The 21,373-nt window shown below is 52.8% G+C and overlaps 1 protein-coding gene across 4 annotated transcripts in view; it reads left to right on the top strand.

Annotated features, from left to right (window-relative positions):
• Positions 1 to 21,373, top strand: part of SOX13 (SRY-box transcription factor 13) — a 72,307-nt gene that overhangs the window by 43,870 nt on the left and 7,064 nt on the right. For 3 of the 4 annotated variants that reach the window (XM_006261233.4, XM_019491525.2, XM_019491523.2), the window contains exons 2-12: positions 12,154 to 12,361; positions 13,561 to 13,666; positions 13,897 to 13,983; positions 14,468 to 14,640; positions 16,110 to 16,178; positions 16,309 to 16,423; positions 17,281 to 17,378; positions 17,466 to 17,625; positions 18,245 to 18,357; positions 18,905 to 19,001; positions 20,029 to 20,172. In XM_006261233.4, coding sequence (XP_006261295.1) covers positions 12,155 to 12,361; positions 13,561 to 13,666; positions 13,897 to 13,983; positions 14,468 to 14,640; positions 16,110 to 16,178; positions 16,309 to 16,423; positions 17,281 to 17,378; positions 17,466 to 17,625; positions 18,245 to 18,357; positions 18,905 to 19,001; positions 20,029 to 20,172 — 1,369 coding nt within the window. In that variant the 5' untranslated portion in view covers position 12,154. The remainder of the gene's footprint in view (positions 1 to 12,153; positions 12,362 to 13,560; positions 13,667 to 13,896; positions 13,984 to 14,467; positions 14,641 to 16,109; positions 16,179 to 16,308; positions 16,424 to 17,280; positions 17,379 to 17,465; positions 17,626 to 18,244; positions 18,358 to 18,904; positions 19,002 to 20,028; positions 20,173 to 21,373) is intronic. The other variant, XM_059717654.1, reaches the window with a different exon arrangement.

Below are 21,373 nucleotides of genomic sequence, written 5' to 3' on the forward strand. Positions count from 1 at the left end.
TGATTGCTGTATAAGCAATTCTCCTGGGTGGGATGCAGCATTTCTTACACAACACGTGCCTCCCTGCCCGGTGCCAGCACTGAAATGATTGGATAATTCAGAGCAAGGACTTTGCCAATCTCGTAAACTTTGGGAGAGAAAATAAAACAGTATCAGTCGCTAAATGAAATGGAGGGTCCGCACCTGCAGGGCAAGGAGAAGTGACTTCTGAGCTGTCCCTCGGGGTGAAATAAAGGACTTCGTGTATCCTCAGGCAGGTCATTTAATCTCTGTGCACGTCATTGGAACTGGGGGCTATTGCCAATCCTAGAGCCTCTTCTGGTGCCCATCACCGCAGTGCCTGGGCTTCTCCCAGGCTGTTTTGCACCTGTCCTTGCAATACTCCCATGAACGATAGAGGTGTTGTTGTCCGGATGGGGACCCAAGTCATGAAAGCACTGTGTGATGTGACTAAGGTCGCACAGGAAGTCAGGCAAGCTGGGGCCTCAGACTGGGAGTTTTTCAAGTCCTGAGCTGGTGTCTTAACCACCTCGCTGGGGCGTTATGCGGATAGATACATTCATGATTAGGAGCTGTGTCAGAACCATGGACAGATTGGCTGTTTTATGACTTAGCAGCCCATAATCGTAACCAGCAAGAACCGGAGGGGCAGCAAGCAACCGTGGCTTTGGGGGTGGCTCTTTCTGTAGTTGACTGCACCCTCCTCTGCAGGTTTCCCTTGAGTTTCCATGATGCGTGTTCCACTGCCCTGGGGTGTTGCTGTTCCGCTCTGACCCCGCAAGAAAGTCTTAGCAGGGGCATGTAGTGGGTGGTGGGCAGCTCGCACCTATTGCTCTTGGGCTGATTCTGCAACACGGTGACAGGTGGGGGAGTCTGCTGGGTTCAGGGTGTGAAGCCAGAGAGGACGGATGGCTCTGGCCTGAAATAGTAGACTCTCTGGAACCACGGGTCCAGATTCTGGCAGTGTCACTGCAGGTTTTGCCCTTCACGGGGAGATAAGTCGAGCTCCTGGACAACAGGATAGCCCAAGGCCTTTCCCAGAGGCTCCCAGCCAAAACCCTTCATCCTTCCCATGCTCTGGATGCTGTGAAGTGTATTGTTCACGTGGCTGGCTGCTGCCTCTGCGTGCTTCCCTGTCTGTTGTTGCCGATGCTGGCTATTTCGAGGCACTGATGTTCTTTAGGATACTTGTGCACTTGAAGTGAAGTATCTCTTGTAACCGTGGGGGGAAGAGGGGAGCTGAGTGCTACAGCGTCTTACAAGACGAGGCCTGTGGTTTCTCAGGTGGTTTGGACTCTCCCGGGCGCGGAGTTTTCTGCCGTGGGAGCAGGTTTGCTCAGGCAGGTGCAGGCGGGGAGCTCTCTGGAGACTCTGAGCTGTCAGGTCAGTCTGGATCAAGCAACAAGACAACGAGCAGCTGATGTTGGAGCAGGAAGTGTGTATTAGCTGACTTGCTGTTTTGGGGGGGCCTGCCCATTTCCCATTTGCCCTGGGCACTATGTAACCGAAACAAGGACTTAGCAAGCCAAGACAGCAGAGGTGTCAGCCTGGGTCTGTACCTGCTGTATTGTTACCATAGTTAAACCATGCCAGTGACATTTAACCACCATCAGATCTCTACTTGAAAACCTCTTCTGCCAGCCACCCCCTGGTGCTCAGCTAGCAGCTTTCCGACAACCCTTTATCTGCTTTTATGGTGGCACGTGAGGCCATTTGCTCCTCCCTGGGCTGTGTGCGCCAGATGCTAGAAATCACAGTGCGTGTTAAGACTGGCTGGTTGATGGCAATGAAGAGTTTAAGTCTAGGTGGTATGTATAAGAGGCTTCTCCTGCTATATATAGCACCCTGGTTTATGTGGATAACGAGGTTGTGGCATGTGCTTGTGTTGGGGAGCAAGAGAGAGCACAGCCTGTGTAGCTGATAAAAGTCCTGCTGCTTCTACCAGCAGCTGATGGAGATGTGCCCTTCAGAGAGGGCAGGCCTGTGTTTCTGGAATTGCTGGTTCTGGTGCCATGTACATGGCTAAGCTGGCAATTTGTTTCCCTGTATAGCCAGTTTTGTTACAGAATCGGTTCAGCATCTGATGTGTCCCCTTCGAGAACAGGGGGACTTAAATCTGCCCTTGCAGAAGTGAGAGGCTCTTCACTGCAGTAGACTTTGTCTTGAGCAACTTTAATCAAATGTATTCACAGCAAAACACGAGAGTCCTCCAAAGGCCAAAGCCAAGCTTGTAAACTCCCCTGGATCTTAATTTATGGCTGTGGCCAGTTGGCAGACGTCCGTGAGCCTTATTGTTCGTGTTGTGAATTGGAACCTGGTGGAAAACAAGATGACTTTTTTCGGGGTATTTTTGTGAGTCTTTCTTTTTTTTGTTTATTGGGCAGTGCTGTGCTTTTTTGGCCCGCTGTCCTGTCCCGAGTAGCTAAGCAGCGCAACCATTTCACAAATGGTATGAAATCATGGTATGGCCTTGTGGAGAAATGGTGCTCCAGCCCCAAGCTTTGGGCTCAACCGGGGGGGCGGATGGACGATGGGACATGATTTAATGTGGGTTTTGCTACTTTGGGCCCAAATCCTGCAATGCTGGCTGATGACACTTCAGCACTGCTGATCCTCAGTTGAAAGTTATTCTGGATGGGGCCACCCTGTGTCCTCCTCACAGGTGTCTCCATTTACAGTCACTCCCATTTCTTTGCCAGGCAAAATATCCCCCCCTACTCCCCCAAACTATTTGCCCTGTCGCCAGTGACTCTTAGCCTGGAGTCTTTTGGAGCTTGGCTGCTAAGAGCAGTTAATTTTCCACGTTTCTTTCTGAACGGGTCATTTGTGTCATGTCCTATGCGGTGGGGTCCTTATTGCAGTCTTATCGTCTATCAGGCCCAAGACAGGCAGAAATGTGGGCTCAGTTTTCCTTGACGTCTTTGCTTTACTCCACAAAGGTCACCATTTCACTCAGCACGAGAGATTCAGTGGCGATAGGGGCCCAGTGCTGCCCTAGTGAGATGGGCCCTCTCTAAGCAGCCTGAATGCAGTTCAGAGCACTGTGGCACCAACCTTGGAGAATTCCCAAATCATGAGAGGCAAAAATTACCATCTCAATAGCCAGGGGGTGAAGCGTCAAGCTCTTCCCTTCCACTCCGAGTGCTAGGAACTCGCTTTCCCATCCGCTGCAAGCCGAGACTCTCACGCAAGCGTGGGGCTCCAGCGCTGAGAATCCAAGAGCAACGCCGAACGGAGTGAGACTTGCACAATACCTGTGAGAGCCAGCAGTGCGCTGACCTCCTGGGAGCGCGGGGGCATGCGATTCAACGCTCTCCTCCGCGGCCTCGCTGAGGACATGAGGAGTGGAAGTTAGGAGGAAGCTGCCTATTCTTTTGTGTGCCGAGGCACGCCGGGAGGAAACAGTTGGAAACAGCCCCAAAAGGACATGCCACGTCTAGCCGGAAAGCAGCCTGCTTGTCTGGCAGGATACGCGCTATTGTCTCCCCTGCTGGCCAGCGGGGATTCCTTGGGCTCTGTTTGGAAGGAAAAAAACTTGCATTTGTCCTATTTTTTCCTCTCCCTTCTCTCGTGGGGGGCACTGAGGTTGCAGCTCGTAGGCCTGGAATGTGGCTTGGGAAGGTGTTTTAAAGGCATCCCATGGCGAGAAGTGTCCGCTGTGTGGGGCCCTGTGTACAGTTGGGCATTGTGTTTTGGAAGACAAGAGATGGACACACAAGTTTGTGATGCTTCCTGAGAGCATGACCCCGATCTTCTGCAACAGGAGGTGGCACTGAGTCATGTGTTGGCGGGGCCTCCAGTAGGTGCTCTGTTGGGACAGGCTGCAGCCAGATGCAGAGGGGTATCTCTGTTTGTCCCTGTCTTGGCACGTGGTTTAAAAATGACCTTGCAGGAAGGCGAGGGTAGAAATGCTTTTCAAAGGGCCAGACATGCTGCTTTGGGAACCATCCCCCAGCCACGGAGATTTTGCAGTGCTATGCCACGCTCATCTCTGCACCCCAGCATTGTCCCCCTTTAGAGCCACACTTTCCCTTGATACTCTGTTAGAGCTCAGCCCAGACTTGAGGTCCCAGTTTGGGCCTGTCTCCCAGTTCAGGCCCAAGGAGAAAGCCATGGACCTACATCTTCCATCTGGAATTCGTCCCACCAAGCTCCAGGGTGGCAGGAGCCAGAATTCCCACCAGTGCCCAATCAGCCAGCTGGCCCATGCTGTGGAGAACATTATTCCTGTATGGGGAAACTGAGGCAGGGCAGTATAGCTATTTCAGCATCTTGCCCCCATTTGACCATCAGGCTGGTGGCAGAGGTGGGAACCAAACCCAGGAGTCCAGCTCCCTCGCTGTTCTAGCCACCAAACCCCATTCCTTGCCTCCAAAAGCCTTTGGCAGGTTCCAGCAAGGGCAGGAGGACCCAGTCCTTGGGGATTCCTCTATTCTTTTTCTGACATTTCATGTCATGGGGCTATGAATGCAAACCTAGGCTGGACTGGAAGTGATGACAGGCCCCACTTCCCCTTTGGTCTCTTCCCTCCTCTCCAGGGAGTCCTCCAGGAATGATTGGCGTGGATCTGGAAAAGGTTCGATGCTGTGGATCAGCTAGGAAGTAACCAGGCAATGTTTTTTGAGAGTGCTAGCACATGGGAAAAGCATCAGAGGGACTAGGCAAGGTATAAGGACTAGGTAAGCTGTTGGGTTCATTGATTGTAGTGTTTCAGAGCAGGTTGAAGGAGAGCAGATGCAGAGCAATGGGAGGTGAGTGTGTCTAGGGGCTGACTCAGATCCCACTCACTGCTCTAGGCTCAATCCAGAGGTCATTAAGGTCACGAGGCTTCGGCTTCACTGTAGTTCACAGGCCACTAGACTAGAGCATCTTAGTAACAGGCTCTAAAGAAAATTCCCCTGCAGGCAGCTCCACTCCCCCTGCTACCTTGGGTTAGGATGTCTTTTCAGAGCATCTCAGGTGAAGGGCTTCTTCCACCCCAGCCTGCAGCTTGTTTTCGGACATTAACAAAGCGTCCCAACCACCCCCTTTTTTTTTCAACAAGCAAGTTTCACCCTCCCTCTCCTGGGATGCAGTCACGGAGAAGTTAAAAGGCCAGATTTTGCAATAGCATTTTGCACCCACAATCAGGGCCAGATTTTCCAAGCAGCTTGGCTCGCCTCTGAACAAGTGGATGGAAGAGCCCGGCTTGGGGAGTGCGGAGGTTTTGGAAGTCTGTCTCTAACTGTGGCTGAGCCCTCGACAATCGGATCCTGAGATCTTTTAAAAACTGAGTCCCACATGGTTTTCCCTGGGGCAGCTGGGGGCAGGCTGGGGTGCAGGTGTGAGCATCCTGACTCCCAGTTGCCTGAAAACTTATTCCCACAGCAACAAATAAGTGTGCTTGCCACTCCTTGGACTCTCTTCTTTGTCCTCTGGCTGCTTGAGACAGTTTGCATGTTCTATTTTGTTTCCCCTTCTCCCCTCCAGTGCTTCTTAACTCTTTTAGCAAGGCTGGGTTTCAGTCGTGATTTAGTTCATCTGGTTCTGAGTTACCTGCAGAAACTTTTTTGCATTGTTGTGGGGACTGAAGACAACTGGAAGGTGTTGCTGTGCCTTGAGGGGTCGCTGTTCTCTTAGCCCACATGTGATGGGCATCGTGTTAGTTGCAGGGCATGGGCAGATGTAAGGTTTGTAGTGCCTTAATTTAAAGTGCTATAAAAATTGAGCAGACAGATGCCACATGGTGCTAGAATGCTACTAATCGGCCTGAACTCGATAAAACAAAAAACAAAACAAAAAAAGCACATTTTGGATGCAGTGAAGATAGCTCTGAAGTGCTTCCCAGTGGCCCTTCAGCTGGGAGATATGGATGCTACTGAAACACTACAGACAAAAAGCGCTTTAAAAAAAGGTGGGATTTGGAGGGCTTTGTCTGTCTGCCTGCCCCTACGCTCTCTAGAGCCTGAGACTTGTCTGTTGAAGGGAGGAGAAGGGCATAACTGCTTCAAGGTGCCTTGTTCAGCAGGTATCTCCCATTGCTTCTGGTCCTGTATTTTTTGCCTAATCCTCAAGTACTTCATGCAGTTTGGAGGCTTGGCTGTCGCCTGTCACTTGTGCAGCCCAAAGCACAAGACTTGGCCTGAGCAGCCTCCTAGCAGTGAAAGAGGGACTCTCAGAGGCCTGTCCACTTCATTTCCAGTGGTTTTCCTCTGCAGTCAGTAATTAGAAACACGTGGGCTGTTATAACCAAAAAGAGCACCTTTGCAGAAAGCCTCCCAAGCCCAGATTGTGGGATCAGTTGCACTTGGAAATCCGCGGAGGTAAAGGTACAACAGGTGTGGAAGTATTGAGTCAAGTTACCTTGATGTCACCCCCACAGCTGACCCTGCTCCTCCTCTTCCCCAGCACAAGTCCTCCATAGAGGGTAAGTCACTGGAGAAGGGTGGGAAGGTCACAGCTCCATGCCCTTAATTTGCAGGGATCTTAATGGATGAAGTACAGCCTCCCTTGTCTTATTCCAAGGTCCAGTGCTTCAGTTGAAGGAAGGATGGGACCTCACAAGGTCTCTACCTGTGTGGTGTTGTGGGGAACAACCTAGAGGACGTTTTTCCAATATGATACTTTGGGGTTTCCCCTTGAAGTGCAGAACATCGTGCATTGGACCTGTCTCCAGCATTTTCCCTCTTTCCCCTGCAAGAACAAGAGCATCTGAGGCCTGGCTCCACTTTGGGTCCCACTTGGATGAGCCATCAGGGTTTAATCCAAGCAAGTTCACATTTTTGACCAATAACTACAGTGAGAGAAACTCCGCGTGTGGTCACATGGCAACTTTGGCAAAGGCCCTAACCCCGGAAAAGGTGCCACTCCCTGAATTCAAGGCCACCAGAAAGAAATTTCTGTGGTGCCAGGCATGGGTGGGAGTTTGTCAAGTGGCTGCTACTCTACTGGCCCTTTGAGCTGTCCTGTGATGGAGTAAACAGGGGAGATAGGATCACATTTTTGCCTGGAAGGGTGGCACAGTGCAGGGGGACAATGGCAGGATGTGCCACAGAGAAATAACAACCAAGAAAGGAAAGCTGCATAATGGCTGTGGAAGAAAGCGTGTCGCCCTCCCAAGATTTCTGCTCTTGGTCTTACAGGGCCAGGTATTTAGCAAGTATAAATGGGCCTCCTTCCACTGAAGTTCATGAGAATCCAGCCTCGAGGGAGGAGATACCCTAGGGAACTGTTACACCAAAGTGATCTGATCCCTCTCAGCGCTGCAGCCAGTACCGGGGCTTGAAGGGGATGAAATAACCTTTCTGGTCAGGCTGGCTCAGGTCTCCTTGGCAAGACGCTGGCCTTGCAGGGCAAGTGGTCAGCCACAAGTTGTTCCCTGCAACACACAGCTTAGCCGAGCAGCCGCGAGTCACGATCCCCAACTACGTGTCTGAGATGCCATGGCCTTAAGCAGGATCGTCCTTGTGCTAACAAGGGGTTTAGCTGCTGCTCTCCTCTTGCTGTAGCCTGTCAACACTGGAAAAGGCTGTGGCACGAGATGTTCCTTGCAGAGGGGTGCACACCTCCCCAAAAACCACCCAGATTTGCAACTGAGAGACCAGGGAGGAGCCCCAGGAGGTTGAATGCCCATGCATCCAGGAGAAGCTGCCTTCCCCAGCCCAGCCACAAATCCAGCGTTGGTTATGAACCAGCTGGGTGAGGAGAAGATGTAAGCCTGTCAGCCTGGTCCCACTCATTTGTGTTGCGTTCAGTCCATCCCCCCAGCCCGTCCCTCCACAAAAGAGGGAACATTAAAGGAGAAGATCTGTTACATGAAGACATTTTCCATGTGCCAAAGCCAATTGTTCCCGTTCCCATTGTCTGCTCAACAGAGGAGTCCCTTGAGCTGAGCACCTGAGACTGTTAGAACAGGCCTGTTACCAGAACCAACCCCGTAACAAGATAACAGGTTTTTTTCCCCTCTTTTTCTTTCTTTCTTTCTTTCTTTCTTTTTTTTTAATTTTTGTTCGGCAAACCGTATAATAAAAGTACAATGAAGGCCTTTTCAAACAGGCTCCTATTAAAGTAACAAACCCATTTTAAGAGTAAACTTCCAGTGGCACTGAAAGGTTAAGTACAATGGAAATCTGACCTGCCGGAGGAATGGAACTTTCCTTTTGTGTGCTCTTTAAAACCAATACGTTTTCACCGCGCCACAAGTCGATTGTTCCCGGCTCCTCCATTGTCCGCACGACAAGCTCGCCTTCTCACACAGCTCTCCACCAGCCGGAGGGGGAGAGCCGGACCAGCAACAAGAATGCACTGAGTAACAAGGACGAGAATGAGAGCTGGGAGATGCCCCCCCTCCTCCCTCCATGCTCAGTTCATTTCCATTTCTAGTCCATTGTGAGACTCCCGGGCAGGTCACCCAGCAGCTCCCAGTTTCTGCCCCTCTGACCTTTGCAGGTTATTTATGCTCTTCAGAGTATGCATTTTAGCTTCTGGGGGGTGCAAGTGAGTGAGAGGGTTTTGGGTCTAGGGGGTGCATGCTGGACTGATAGTCCCTAAGGAGGAATATATCTCTTCCTGAGCAGGAGAGTTTTGCATGGCAGCCGCGTAGCAAACCCAAAGCAGCTCATCTTCTCTGTGCTTGGAAATGGTACCCAGGGCTAGCCATAGCTGTCTGTCCAGGGTCCAACTGGCCTCCATTGTGCAGCCTGTGTTGGTGCTCACAACCCCGCTGTGAAGAAGGAGGGGGCTGTTGTCTAACACTAGAACTTGAGGCTGAGCCAAAGAGGTGTGTCGGTGGTTGCCAGTGGCAGCTAAGATACCCCCTGGTACCTTAGCTGCCATTGTAGTCAGTGGGTACCAAGGAACCTAAAGAGCTTGTGGCGTCTGGCCTCATGTGACTTGCCTGAGGTCCTGTAGGAAGTCAGTGGCAGAGCACAGACTGGAACACTAAGCTCTTAGCCCCTATGCCACCGTCCCGGGGGGACAGCTACGGTGTAGCTGCAAGTAAACCTAGGGACCGTGGTTGGAAATGGGCTTAAGGGTGGGCTTGCTGCTGAGTGTATGCTGTGCCTTCTCCAGGGTTCAGGCTGTGATCCCAGGTCTCGTGGGCCATTACTGTGAGGCCAGTCCAGCCTGTAACCCACAGCTCTTTCTCTAGGGGAAAGGCTGGGGACGGTGCTTTCCGTGCTACTCCGTGCCATCTTGTGGGTGGACAGCAGCCCCCTCAGGTCTTGCCAAAATGCTCATTTTTCCCTTGCTGGGAGACGTAGGATGGCACTAGGTCCATTGACTGGTTCCACACCGTGAAATGTTGGAGAAGGAATAAAGGAATCCCCGAGGAGTGGGTCCTCCTGCCCTTGCTGGGACCTGTCAAAAGCTTTTGGAGGCAGGGAATGGGGTTTGGTGGTTAGAGCAGCGGGGGAGCTGGACTCCTGGGTTTGATCCCAGCCTGATGGTCAAATGGAGGCAAGATGCTGAAATAGCCACACTGCCCTGCCTCAGTTTCCCTGTACAGGAATAATATTCTGCACAGCCTGGGACAGAAAAGGGAAGCTTTGAGGTTTCCCAAGTGCATGGAGTCCAACGAGGTCTGAAAGGCCGGGGCGAGGAGGTGTTGCGGTGTGATTATGGGGCCACAGGGAGCATAGGTATTTCCCCTGCACCTCTGTGTGACACAAAGCCGATGGGCCGGATGAGGCCAGGCCAACCCTCAACACAGCTCTTGACGCATCTCCCCTGAGGTTCTCACTCTCCTCCATTTCTGGCGGAGTCATTTTCTCCATGGCTGAGGTGCAATTAATGCTATTGTGTTTTATGAGTAGGTGTGGAGCTGTGGAAGGGCCCCACTTGGGATGCCCAAGTTGTGGAGACAGACCCCTGTCTTGGGACCTTCTTGTCTAGCTCCTGGATTGTGCCCATCTCCAGAAGATGAGGCTGTTGGGTCTCTGGTTTAGCGGTGGGGAAGGAGTGGAGGAGGGCCGTGTTGGGGACATGGAGGCTTCTACCGGGAGTTACTGTACCAGCCAAAAGGAAACCCAATCGCCTGGAAAGCTCAATGATTTGTTCAGAGGAGGGCAGGGAGCTGAGATAAAAAGCCCTGCTAAGATCAGAAACTCTGGCGCGCACAGTACTCCATTGTTGAGCTGTCACACTTCCCTTTACTTTATTGCTTTTGTCCAACACCCTATTGTTCCACTTCCTTTTGTCCCCTATTCAGAGCCCTGGCTTTTCATTACCCAGCCGGCCTTGTTGTTTTCATTTCTTTTGTTTGAAGTTCCTGAGAGGAAGGTTTTATTTTCAGCGGTTTGATTAATTCACAGCTTGAGCCGGGCTTTGTTTGTTATGTAATTGCTGCCCTGCGCTTTTCCAGAGCTCGCAGAAGCTGGAAGCCGCCATCGCTCCGGCCCTGCTCCCTGCCTGCTCCGGGGTGGCACTGTCGCCAAGCTGGTGGGGGGGCTTCTCAGGGGAAGGACCATCTCAATGGAGCTTCGTTTAAGAGGATCCAGCTGTGGTCCATTTACTCTGGTCGGTCCTGCTACCTGCCGTGGATGCAGCAGTCCATATTATCCGGTATCTATCGCTCTATCTACCAGGCTGTGCCAGCCTAGCATCGCTGCACCGCAGCAGGTCCCATTGTCTCCTGGCTTGGGATCCCATCTCCAGCCACAGCCGATACTGGAGGATTCAATGTAAGCATAAATCCCTCTCCTTCCTGCCCCTCAATTTCTATTATTCTCTGGAGGGAAGGGTTTGGGCAGCCAAATTTTTTCCTACCCACTTTCTCCCTGCTGGTGACCAGGCCTGGCTGTGAGTTGGTGAGAGTTGGTGGCTTTCATAGAGCAAATCCTTGCTGGAGCAGCTGCAGATAACGCCTTCCTCCATGTACCCGCCTATGCCTTCAAGAGACAACTTGAGACTGAGGTGCTGCACTAAAATGGACTCGGATCCCTGGCTCACAAGGCCAGATGCATCGGTGTCTTGGCTTGTTGGCCATTCGCTACTCATGGGTTTGCAGATGAGGCTGATGGTGTTTCTCTCCAATGAGCCTGGCCCCATCGGCACAGCCCTGGCAGAGGATTAGCCTGGCACTGCTGGCAGTGTACTTGGCATCTCTTTCTGGCTAGCCCTTGGTGGACTCTTCGAGGACCTGCTCTCTGGATGCAGGAGGTCCCTTCTGCATTGAAGCAGCCTGGTCTCAAGGCCAGGAGGCAGGCATCCCTTGGGTCTAGTTCCAGAGTCAGGATGAGCTCCTGCCACAGCCTTTGCACGGGGCCTCACTTCCATCTGTGCTCAATGTCTGCAGCTCCTGCTACTTTCAGTGTGGGGGCTGTGGGTGCTCGGCTTTGAATAGTTTTGACCCCTGTGGGCCTCAGTTTTCTGATCTGCAGAATGGGGAGAATAACATAAAATGGGTTTGATGATTCTTTTCTCATGTAATGTGGGAGGGAGGTGAAGGTTTATCTATGCCTGGTCACAAAAGCACATGGGAACCCTTTGAGAAAGCTGCTAGGCAAATACAAAGTCCAAGATCCTCATCTGACACTCACTTGCTTTCTTTTCCCTTTCTTTTCAACTCTGCCTTGGTTTTTGTTAGACTGGCATTGCTGCATTCTCTTCATTGATTGTAATGAGGAGGTTTTGGGTTTATTCTCCTGTGCACTTCTGGTCAGCGGAGCCAGTACCTGCAGTAGAAAAAGCAAAAGAAACGGCAGACAGCGGGGTCTCCACGAACAGCAGGAGAATTCGAGACCTTTGTTTGTTCTGATCTGAAAGCAAATTGATTATACAGAGCTGGCCCAGAAACTCTCCTGCTTGTCCCAGAGGGAGCATAGGCCTGGAAGGTGTCTCTGGGGCCATCAGGTCCAGGCCTCCCAAATTGGGCAGGCAGAAAAGGACTAGCATGGAAGGTGTTGAAGCAGCGTTGGGGGGCTCAGGAGGTAAAGCCTTGTTAGGGCAAGATGGGATAGTTGGTGTCCCATTGCTTTGCTGTCAGTGCAGCGTAGGTCATTGGGGAGTGCCCATACTGTGCATTTAAATAGTGTGGAGGCCTCAGTGCCCTGGAGGTGCAGTCCGAGGGGAAGGGGACCTGGGCTGTTCCCACTTCAAGCACGTTCCCCACAGTTCTGCCTCCAGAAGACAGACTTGGCCCCATCACCATGCTCAGCATCTCTCCTCCCGCAGGATGTCCATGAGGAACCCCGTCTCTCCCCATTTGGACCTCGATGGAGCTGGCAACATGGTGAACTGCACCATCAAGACAGAGGAGAAGAAGGAGAGCTGCTACGAGTCTCCAAAGGGAGCAGCTGCCGGTCCTGAGTCCCACACCAGCAGCTTGCACGGAGCACCGCCGTCGCTGAGAGACACCGCTGACTCCCGGGCCTTGCCGCAGGTGGAGCCAAATCCTCTGGTCCTTTCCATCCTCACTGCTCACAGGGCAGAAGTCGGGGCAGACCGGGGGGCACCGGCTTGAATGTAGTAGCACCTGCTGCCCCCTTGTCTGGCTGTTTGATGGACTCACCACAGTCACCAAGCACCTTAGATCCACCAAGTCTTCAGGTCCCTGGCTAGTGCACTAACCACTGGGCCATTTTCCCCTCCACTCTCTGCACTGCCAGCAGCTGAAGCCATAAGCCAGGCTGCCCTCCTATGCAAGGGAAGGCAATGGAGCTCCATGGAAGAAAATTGCTGTTCCTCTTCCCATCGCCTCCATTTCACTCTCCTCCCGAGGAGACAGCACTGTTATCTGAGGCTCCTCCAGGCTTTCTGCCCACTGTCATGCCTGGGGTTTGAGCTGTGGCCTTCAGAGCAGGTGGCCCCGTGATAGCAGCAGGCAGATGTGCTGCCTTAGAAACGGCTCCAGCTCCTTCGGGAGACCTGTGGCCACGCTCTCATTTTCCTTTTGTAATTGCTCCTGGGTTTTCTGCCGCTGAGCACTGTGCCTGGATAACTTTCCAGCCTCCTGCCCCCACCAGCCCAGCTCCTCCAGGCAATTGTTTTTGCCAAGACAAATCTTTTGCAAAGTAATGTTTGCAGCACAAAAATTCAAGTCGCTTTGAATTCTCCAAAGACTCCCGGGGCTGGTGTGAGATCAGGGATAAGAAGTCTCCAGTTGAGAAGCGCTTTTCAGCAGTCACAGCCCAAGGCTCAGAGTTAGACTGGAAAGCAGCCTGAAGCAATTAGGCCTCTAACTTTCCTGGGTTTACCCGTTGTGAACACCATTCAGCCTTCCTTAGCTCTGCCCCTACCTGTTCTGCTCACTGAATCTGCCTCTTGACTCCCACAGTCTCCCCTGGCTCCTGTGTGGAGACCAAAGGCAGGTTACTTACCTGTCCCCTTGACTTCCCCACTTCTGGGTTAGGCTGCCTTTTGGAGTGCATGGAAATCTCCTGCGAGGTTCATATCGGAATGCCTCTGTCAGCTGAGCTCAGTGTGCTGCTTCATCTGTGTCTGCTTGCCTCCCTGCTGCTCCATCTCAGGAGCATCCTGCGGTGGACCTCAGGGCTTCTTTCTGCAGGAGTCTTCCCCTTCCCCTCCCTGGTGTGCTTGGCAATAGGCAGTCACTCAAGAGTAACTCTCTGTCTGTTCCAGGAATCCCCCTCCCCCGGGAATGACGCAATAGACTCCAAGAGCTCCACGTTTGAGCCTGCCGTGGGCAGCCAGGAAAAGTTGGACTTCAATAGAAACTTGAAGGAGGGTGAGAAGGATTTTGGACATTCCCTATTCCCTTATTATTTGGTATCTTGTCTCTGGCCTCCAGTGTGCAAGTAACCATGCTTGGGCCAGATCCTCAGCTTGCATAAATCAGTGTAGCTCCATAGACAATGGTGGCCACAAAGAGAGTAATGGTGACAAATCATGTTTCTCTTTCTGTTTTTCCTTTCCAATCACTCTCTCTCACCCCCCCACTCTGCTTTTGGGATATAGTTATGCCAACCATTGAGAAGTTACTCTCCAGTGACTGGAAGGAAAGGCTTTTGGGAAGAAATAACATGGAATCCAAAGAGGTGAAAGGCAAGTTGTGCTCTTACATTGTCTCTAGAGGAACACCCTTCCGCTCCTGTATCATGACTTCCCCATCACACTGTTTTTATCCTTTCTCTGGTGCTTATGGATGTCAACACTGGTGGAAAAGGGTGTGGGTAGGGGTGGGGAGAGGGATTTTGTGAATGTGTATCCCTCCCTTTTTGGGGGGGGGGTGGGGGGTGTCAAAATTTGATGTTTTTGGCAAAATTGTTCTGTGAATCTTTTTTGCAGAGGAAAAAAATAACCAAGTCTAAGGACTGGTCAAATGGCCAGAGCTCAGATATGCACCTCTGTAGAGTGATTGCTACAGAGATGAAATCCAAGGCAGCCCTTGCCATTTCCCTACATATGGTTTTTGCATCCACATCCCTGCTTAGCTTCTCACTGGAGTCCTGAGGGTATCATCTATGGAGAAAAAACAGGTATCAGGCACCCAATCACAGTGGCTGACTCTGCTGCTTGCTTGATCCAGGTACACAGGAGAGCCTAGCGGAGAAGGAGCTGCAGTTACTTGTCATGATCAACCAGCTCTCCACACTGAGGGACCAGCTCCTGACAGCCCATTCAGAGCAGAAGAACATGGCAGCCATGCTCTTTGAGAAGCAGCAGCAGCAGATGGAGCTGGCCCGGCAGCAGCAGGAACAGGTAGGCCACAGGGGCTGGGCCCTGGGGCTTCCTTCTTCCCTATGCCACTTGGCCCCTAGACCATGAGGACCAGGGCAGGTAGTCCAGCCAACCTTTGTTGGGTTTCCCACAGTTTGGGATCTGCCCAAGCCTCACCTCACGGTGGCACGGAGCAGCTAAACTGCCATGGAGCAAGATGGCCTTTGTCACCTGGCTACTGAGGTAGGGGCAGAAACACAGCAAGGGCTGGGGGAAGAGCTGGACCTTGCTGAAGTCAATAGGCCTTTTGGTTTTGGCTCTAATGGGACCAGGCTTTCACCTCTTCTTGAGCAGACAGCTCAAGATTGACCTTTCCCCCGAATACTGCCCTTTCTTGTGTCCTCCATGCCAACCCCAGAAGATGTCCAGGCTCATCTAAGAACTGGAGTACCAAAAAGTCTGAGTTTATCTTGGCAGCCGCTGGCCTCCATATCCCCAAATAACATCTCCAAGTAACGAGTGGGGGACAAATCACATTTCTGTCTGTGCTGAGCTCCCAAGGAGATGGCAGTGAGAGCCTGTATTAAAGTAGATATTTTAATTGAATTAAGCTGAGACTCAGAACAGGCTTTTCCTCATCTTTAATCATTTTTAAATAGACTTCCATCTCTCAGACTCTAGTAGGCTGTAAAGAGAAGTAAAGGCTGGCATTACAGTTGACTTGGGAGGTTACATAGGAGATCTGGGCTTGGTTCCTTGTGTGAACATGGAGAAGTCACTCTCCCTCTGTGTATCTTGGTGTTTCTAAGTCTGTTCTCCATGCTGAGTGGGGTTTGGGGGTTGAGGGCTTTTGGGGGTTACAAGGTAATCTTTCTCCCCACCTGTCTATCAGTCATGGTGGAAGGCTGGCAGGGGATAGCATTGCTCTTTCATGGCATCACCTTCAAAGGATGGTGACCATCACCTTGGCTGTCACTAAGAACTGAATCAAATTCCTCTGCACCTGAACTAGAGGCACCACAGCTTGGGTTCAGGACAGAGTTGATGAATGACGCACGCAGACACCGCCTGGCTTAGTTAAACCAGTTCAAACACCTGTGTGTAGCTGCTTTTTTATTTCCTCTTGGTTAAGCTTCAGACCGTTCACCCTAAGCCTCTGGCATGGGTATAAGCTAATTGCCTTTTTGATAAATAGGCCCAACCCTGTGTGTGGACCAAGCCCTGAGACCCTTGTCTGGTAATCGCAGCAGAGTCGCATCTCAGCCAGGCCCAGAGGGGCTGGCATATGGCCTGACTGGCAGCTTGCTGCCATGACCCTGCCCTCAGGAGAGTCCTTTGGTCCTCGGAGGCCCTGTAGACCAACTGTCTGTGCTTTTGTTTTGCCAGTGCTGGGGGGCTGCCCCTCAGAGCCATCCTGCCAGCGGGGAGAGCTCTTGAGGAGGCTCACTGAGCAGGACCGTTCCCACCTTGCTATTAATGTCACTTGGCTCCATTGTCTCCCCCTCTGACAGATTGCCAAGCAGCAGCAACAGCTTATTCAGCAGCAGCACAAGATTAACCTGCTGCAGCAGCAGATCCAGGTAAGAGGCAGCTTCCTCTCTGCCAGCCCTGGCATGCTGTTAGTCCCTGCTTAGAGTCCCCTTGATTCTCCATCCCAGGATCCTGGGCAGGGCTCCCACCTGCTCTGTCATGGACCTCTCTCTTCTCCAGCAGGTCAACATGCCCTATGTCATGATCCCAGCCTTTCCCCCCAGCCATCAGTCACTCCCTGTGGCTCCAGACTCCCAGCTAGCACTTCCCATCCAGCCCATCCCTTGCAAACCAGGTAAGGAAGGGATGGCGGAGGGTGGCAGGATTACAGGGAACAGGGGGGGGAAGGGACAGGTGAGAAAGGCGGCACTGGGGAAAAGTGACTGTCCTCAGAAACAGCCTAGATCAGGGCATCGACCCTTGTGTGCCTTTGCTGGGATTGTGACCTTGGGTTTTGGAAGCTCAGCAAGACCTGGGGAGAGTTGTCTAAGAAGCTAAGTTGGGGCTGGGCAGGGGAGAGCCAGGAGGCTTCTGGGTGTTGGATGGTTTCTATCAGGCATTGATGTGCCCTTGCCCCCAACTTGGGGTCCTGGCCCTCCTCCCGTTTGCCACTGGGACTCACACTGGGGACCCAGATCCCTCCCTCTGGCTGGTCGATGGTATCTTTGCTGGACCTCGCTGGGCCCCTGCCTCTCCCATCTCTTGATTAACTCTTTGAAGACCCTCTGCTCTCTGTAGCAGTTTGTCTTTTATAGAGGCAGTTTGGGTTTGTCAGTGAGGCCCAGGAGCCTGTACCCTAGCTCCACATCTGTAGAAAGGAGAGAGCAGTCCCTCCTTTGTCTGCCCAGGTTCTTTGGGGGGGTTGCGGTAGTAGTACCTTGCACCCTACAGCCCTGAGCACCATCGGGGCCCAAAGGCACTGCCATAATAGCAATAATAGCAGCACTCCTTAATCATCAGTGCTATGCTAGCAGGCCTGGGGAACATTTAGGTTTCAAGCAGCTGTTATCCCCACTGGCATGAACAACAGCTTTGCCCATCTGCTGGGAGTCCCAAACACAGGGGCCTGTGCTAGCAGTGGAGGTCGGGGGCCAATTCCAGGCACAGGCAAGGCCAGCTGGCTCATGGCTGCTGTTGTGTCTTCTCCCCCAGCTTCTCTTTCTGCAGTGGAGTACCCGGTGCAGCTCCTACACAGCCCTCCTCCGCCGTCGCTCAAGAGACCCTCTGGCTCCAGCCACCTCCAGATGCAGGTATTGCCCCAAATCTGCTGTCCTCACAGGGCTTGGGGGTCATGCTGGGACACACACCACTTCTGCCTTCTCTCTCCCCGCAACCAGGAGTCTTCACAGCCCCTGAACCTAACGGCCAAGCCCAAAGGCCCTGAGCTCCCCAGTGCCTCCAGCTCTCCCAGCCTGAAGATGGGCAGCTGCCAGTCCCTCACACCAAATCACGGGGCCACACGGGACCTGCAGTCCAGCCCTTCCAACCTGCCCCTCGGTAAGAGCACCAAGGTGCACTCTGCAATGATACTAGGGATTGTATCCATGGCAGGAGGGGAGAGAGCAAGGATTTTTGCCTAGACCTTACGTACCAGACCCATAGCTCAAGGACTTGCTGTGTCTGTACCGTGGAAGGCTCTGGGGACAGGGATGATCCTGCCTCAGGCAGGGGATTGGACTAGATGACCTCTGGACATCCCTTCCAACCCTACTTCTCTATGACTCTAAGACAGCAAGAGTAAAGGATCCATTCTTAAGGAGGAAGCTTCATGCCCACAGCAGTATTAGGAGACAACAAAGTCCCTCAGTAGCCAAGTCCAGAGGGGATCATTGCTGGGGGAGAGAGAGGGAAAGACTGGTCAGGGTTTGGGGGGGCGCGGGGAGATGGATAGAATAGAGACCAAACTTTCTGTTACACCCTCTCACTTCCTTGCTTGCTGCTAATTGGAAATAAAAAAAGTTGGAACTCATGGTGGCCTGAGATGTTCCTTAAATAGATGGTGGCTTCAATGCCTGGGGATCGGGTCCTTTCCAGAGGCCTGTCCCAGGGGCTGTGAGACCTTTGCAAGGAGATGGTGCTGGCCCTGACCTGTGCTGTCCTGGGGGTTTATTCTCAGGGTTCCTGGGAGAGGGGGATGCCATCACCAGAGCCATCCAGGATGCCCGGCAGCTCCTGCATGGCCACAGCGGGGCCTTGGAGAGCTCTCTGAGCAACCCCTACAGAGTGAAGGTGAGTGACACCCCAGCTGTGGAGCTCCTAGGCTCTGACCCCAGACTGGATGGGAAGGTCTTGGGCCCTGTCGACACTGCCGAGCTCCAAAGCCCAGAAATGGGCCAGTGTAGAAAGGCTGAGCATGTGCTGAGCATGCTCGAGATGTGCCACACTGGACTGTACCCTCAGTTGTCCCCACCGCCCACTCTCTGGGTCTTGGCACACACTAGTGGGGAGCAGGAGGGCATGGCTGGCTCCCCGGTGACGCTCCCTGGGCACAGCATGGATGTAGGCAGACGTGTCTGGGAGAAGCCAGCTCTGCACACAGAGCAGGATTCTTGGGGGAGGCTGTGCTCAGATACAAGAGTAGCCCAAGAGAATGGAGACCCCAGGCATTGGGTCCCAGAGCTGTTCTGCCATGACACTGCAAGCCAGATGGCCTGTCTGCGGGTGGGCAATGTTGGACCTTCCCCTAGGGAAAAGGTCCCTTGCCAGTAACTCCGCTGCCAGCCCACTTCCTTACATCGGCAGCTGGCAGTAACCTCCGCTCTCCATGTGCCTGTAGGACCACATCGGAGTGGACTCCTCCCCAGCTAAAGAGCGGGTGGAAGAGACCTGTGCACACAGGCTGGACGAGGCCATGATAACCTGTGACATGGATGGTAAGGACGCCTTCCCCTGGGCCTGAGATGTGCCACGAGCTTTGAATGCCAATTGCCACAGGGCTTCTTTGAGCCGAGGCTGTGGGTGGCTTCTCCTTTCCTCTTTTTTTTCTGCTCTTCTATACCTTTCCTCCTCTTCCAGACTTTCCCCCCTCTTCTGGTCTTTCCTTTCTTCACCTTGCTCCATCAGCCTGTGCTCTAAAAACAGCTCTCAGTGGAAAACAACCAAGGCTGGTGCTTGTTTGAAGGGTGTGGCCATCTCCTTTGTGGCCAGCCGATCACCTGTTTTCTGCAGCCCTACTCTGGGGTTCTCCATTGCTGATGGAGCACTTGTAGTTTGCACCAAAATGGTGCTTTCTGTATTGTGGGCCGTGTTGTGGGAGCTGCTGAGACAGCTCCTGGTCACAGGCCCCTCCACAAGCCCCGCGGATGCTCCTTGCTCTGAGGGGCAGCTGCCCTTGCTCTGAGCTCCAGTTGTATACCTTCCTTGAAGGTGAAGAAGGAAAATACTGCTTTGGAGCTGAACTGAGACCTATGCACTTTGTTTCATCCAAGCTCTTTGGAAGTGTCCCCTCCTGCTTAGCTCAGGTGCTGCCTTGTTCACCCGGAGACCTCGGGAGCTCAATATTGAGACGTGCTGAGCCCCCCGTGGATCCAGAGAAGTGTGTGAGAGCTGCCAATGCTAACACTACAGAAAAAACAGGCTCCAAGGGGCTGAGATTTATTTTCCTAGAGGGCCTGAGAAGCCACAGGTCCAGTCGGGGAAACAGGCTGATGGGACCCTGTCTCTGTGGCTGGGCTGCTAAGAATGAACTTCCAAACTGTGAACAGACATTTGGTCTTGTCTTGCAAGTGAGGTGGGATTTGAGCCGCCTCCTCCATGGGGGCCTGTGAACAGTGCCTTTGCCCTCTTTAAAACACTTTCCAAGCTGGGAGAAGTGCTTGGCTGCTTCATTCCCTTGCAGGTTGTATTGTTTCCTTGCTTTCCAGGCCTCCTAACTGACTCTTCCTTGCTGTGCTCCCTCAGGCTCACGGCACTTCCCCGAGTCCAGGAACAACAACCACATCAAGCGGCCCATGAACGCCTTCATGGTCTGGGCCAAGGACGAGCGGCGGAAGATCCTGCAGGCCTTCCCAGATATGCACAACTCCAGTATCAGCAAGATCCTGGGTAAGTATGTCCCATGGAGGAGGCAGGTGTGGTGGGAGCCCTCTGCCCTGGTGCTCAGGGAAGGGATGGCTGAAAGCAGTGGAGTCTGGGCATGTTGGAGACATGCTTCTTCCCATTTACCCCTGCCTCTGACCTGCTGCTGGGAATAGATTACAGACTTCCTGACACTAACCATTTTCCTCCCAGAGCCATTATGCCCAGTGAGATATTCCTCTTGTAGATGCTTGTTTTGCACTGTCACGGTGCTAAACCAGAGTGTTCCTGGCACCATTTTGCCGTAAGCCATAGACAGTGGATTGGAGATTTTGGATGAAAACACAGCCCATAGAGCGCAATCTTGTATTAGTATCTCTGGCAGGCTTGCACCCTTCTTTCTGCTGCCTGTGTATCAAACCCCTCTGCTGCAGACCTCAACTTGGTCTCAACCATGGTCCCTGCACCGCGGACTTTTGTTGAGTCTCCACGTCGTCCCAGCTTCACGCAGCCCCCGCCCTAGCTATTTAAAGACACACGTGCGGTCTCCGAAGAGTCCATCCCAGACTGCTAGCCCGGCACGCTTGAAGCACAGCATAGGGTTTCTGTGGCCTGCCCTCGGCGTGTGCTGTTGATTTGGTCTCACAGCTCCATTCTTGGGAAAAAAGCAGCTCCCTTTGAAGGATGGCTGGGCTAGGATCTGATCTGTGACCAATGGCAAACCACAGCGTCTGGGGTATGTCAGGAGTAGACGCTTTGTGGTGTGCTGTCTGCTCGCTCAACACCATAGCGGAGCTTTAAATAACTGGTGGGATTCTTGCCGTGGGGGGCCTGTACACGTAGCAGGCGCGTGAGAAGCCGGCTCAGGCACTGGGTCCCTGAGTGGCCTTGAGCCAGGCACCCAGTGTCCAGAGCCTCCATTTCTCATCAGCGTGTAAGGGCAGAGCAAGATCTGTTGTGGGGGACAGACCATGCAGTTGCCTAATGGTTAGGACAGATGCTTCGTGCCTTGGCAGGGCTCTTACTCTGCAGAGCACCCTGTGTCGGCCCAAAGTTAACATGGGGCAGTGCTGCCTGAGCTCTGGATCCATTCTGTCAAGCTGCCTGGCACTGCTGTTTATGCTGGTGAGGAGGAATGTCCTGATTTGGCTACTTCTCCTTTGCCTGGGTGCAAGTGACTCCAGCCCAGCCGTGAGAGAGCTGGGCCATGGCATTTTGGTGTGAAGGG

Source organism: Alligator mississippiensis, chromosome 14, assembly GCF_030867095.1.
Source record: "Alligator mississippiensis isolate rAllMis1 chromosome 14, rAllMis1, whole genome shotgun sequence".
Taxonomy (NCBI): Eukaryota; Metazoa; Chordata; order Crocodylia; family Alligatoridae; genus Alligator; species Alligator mississippiensis.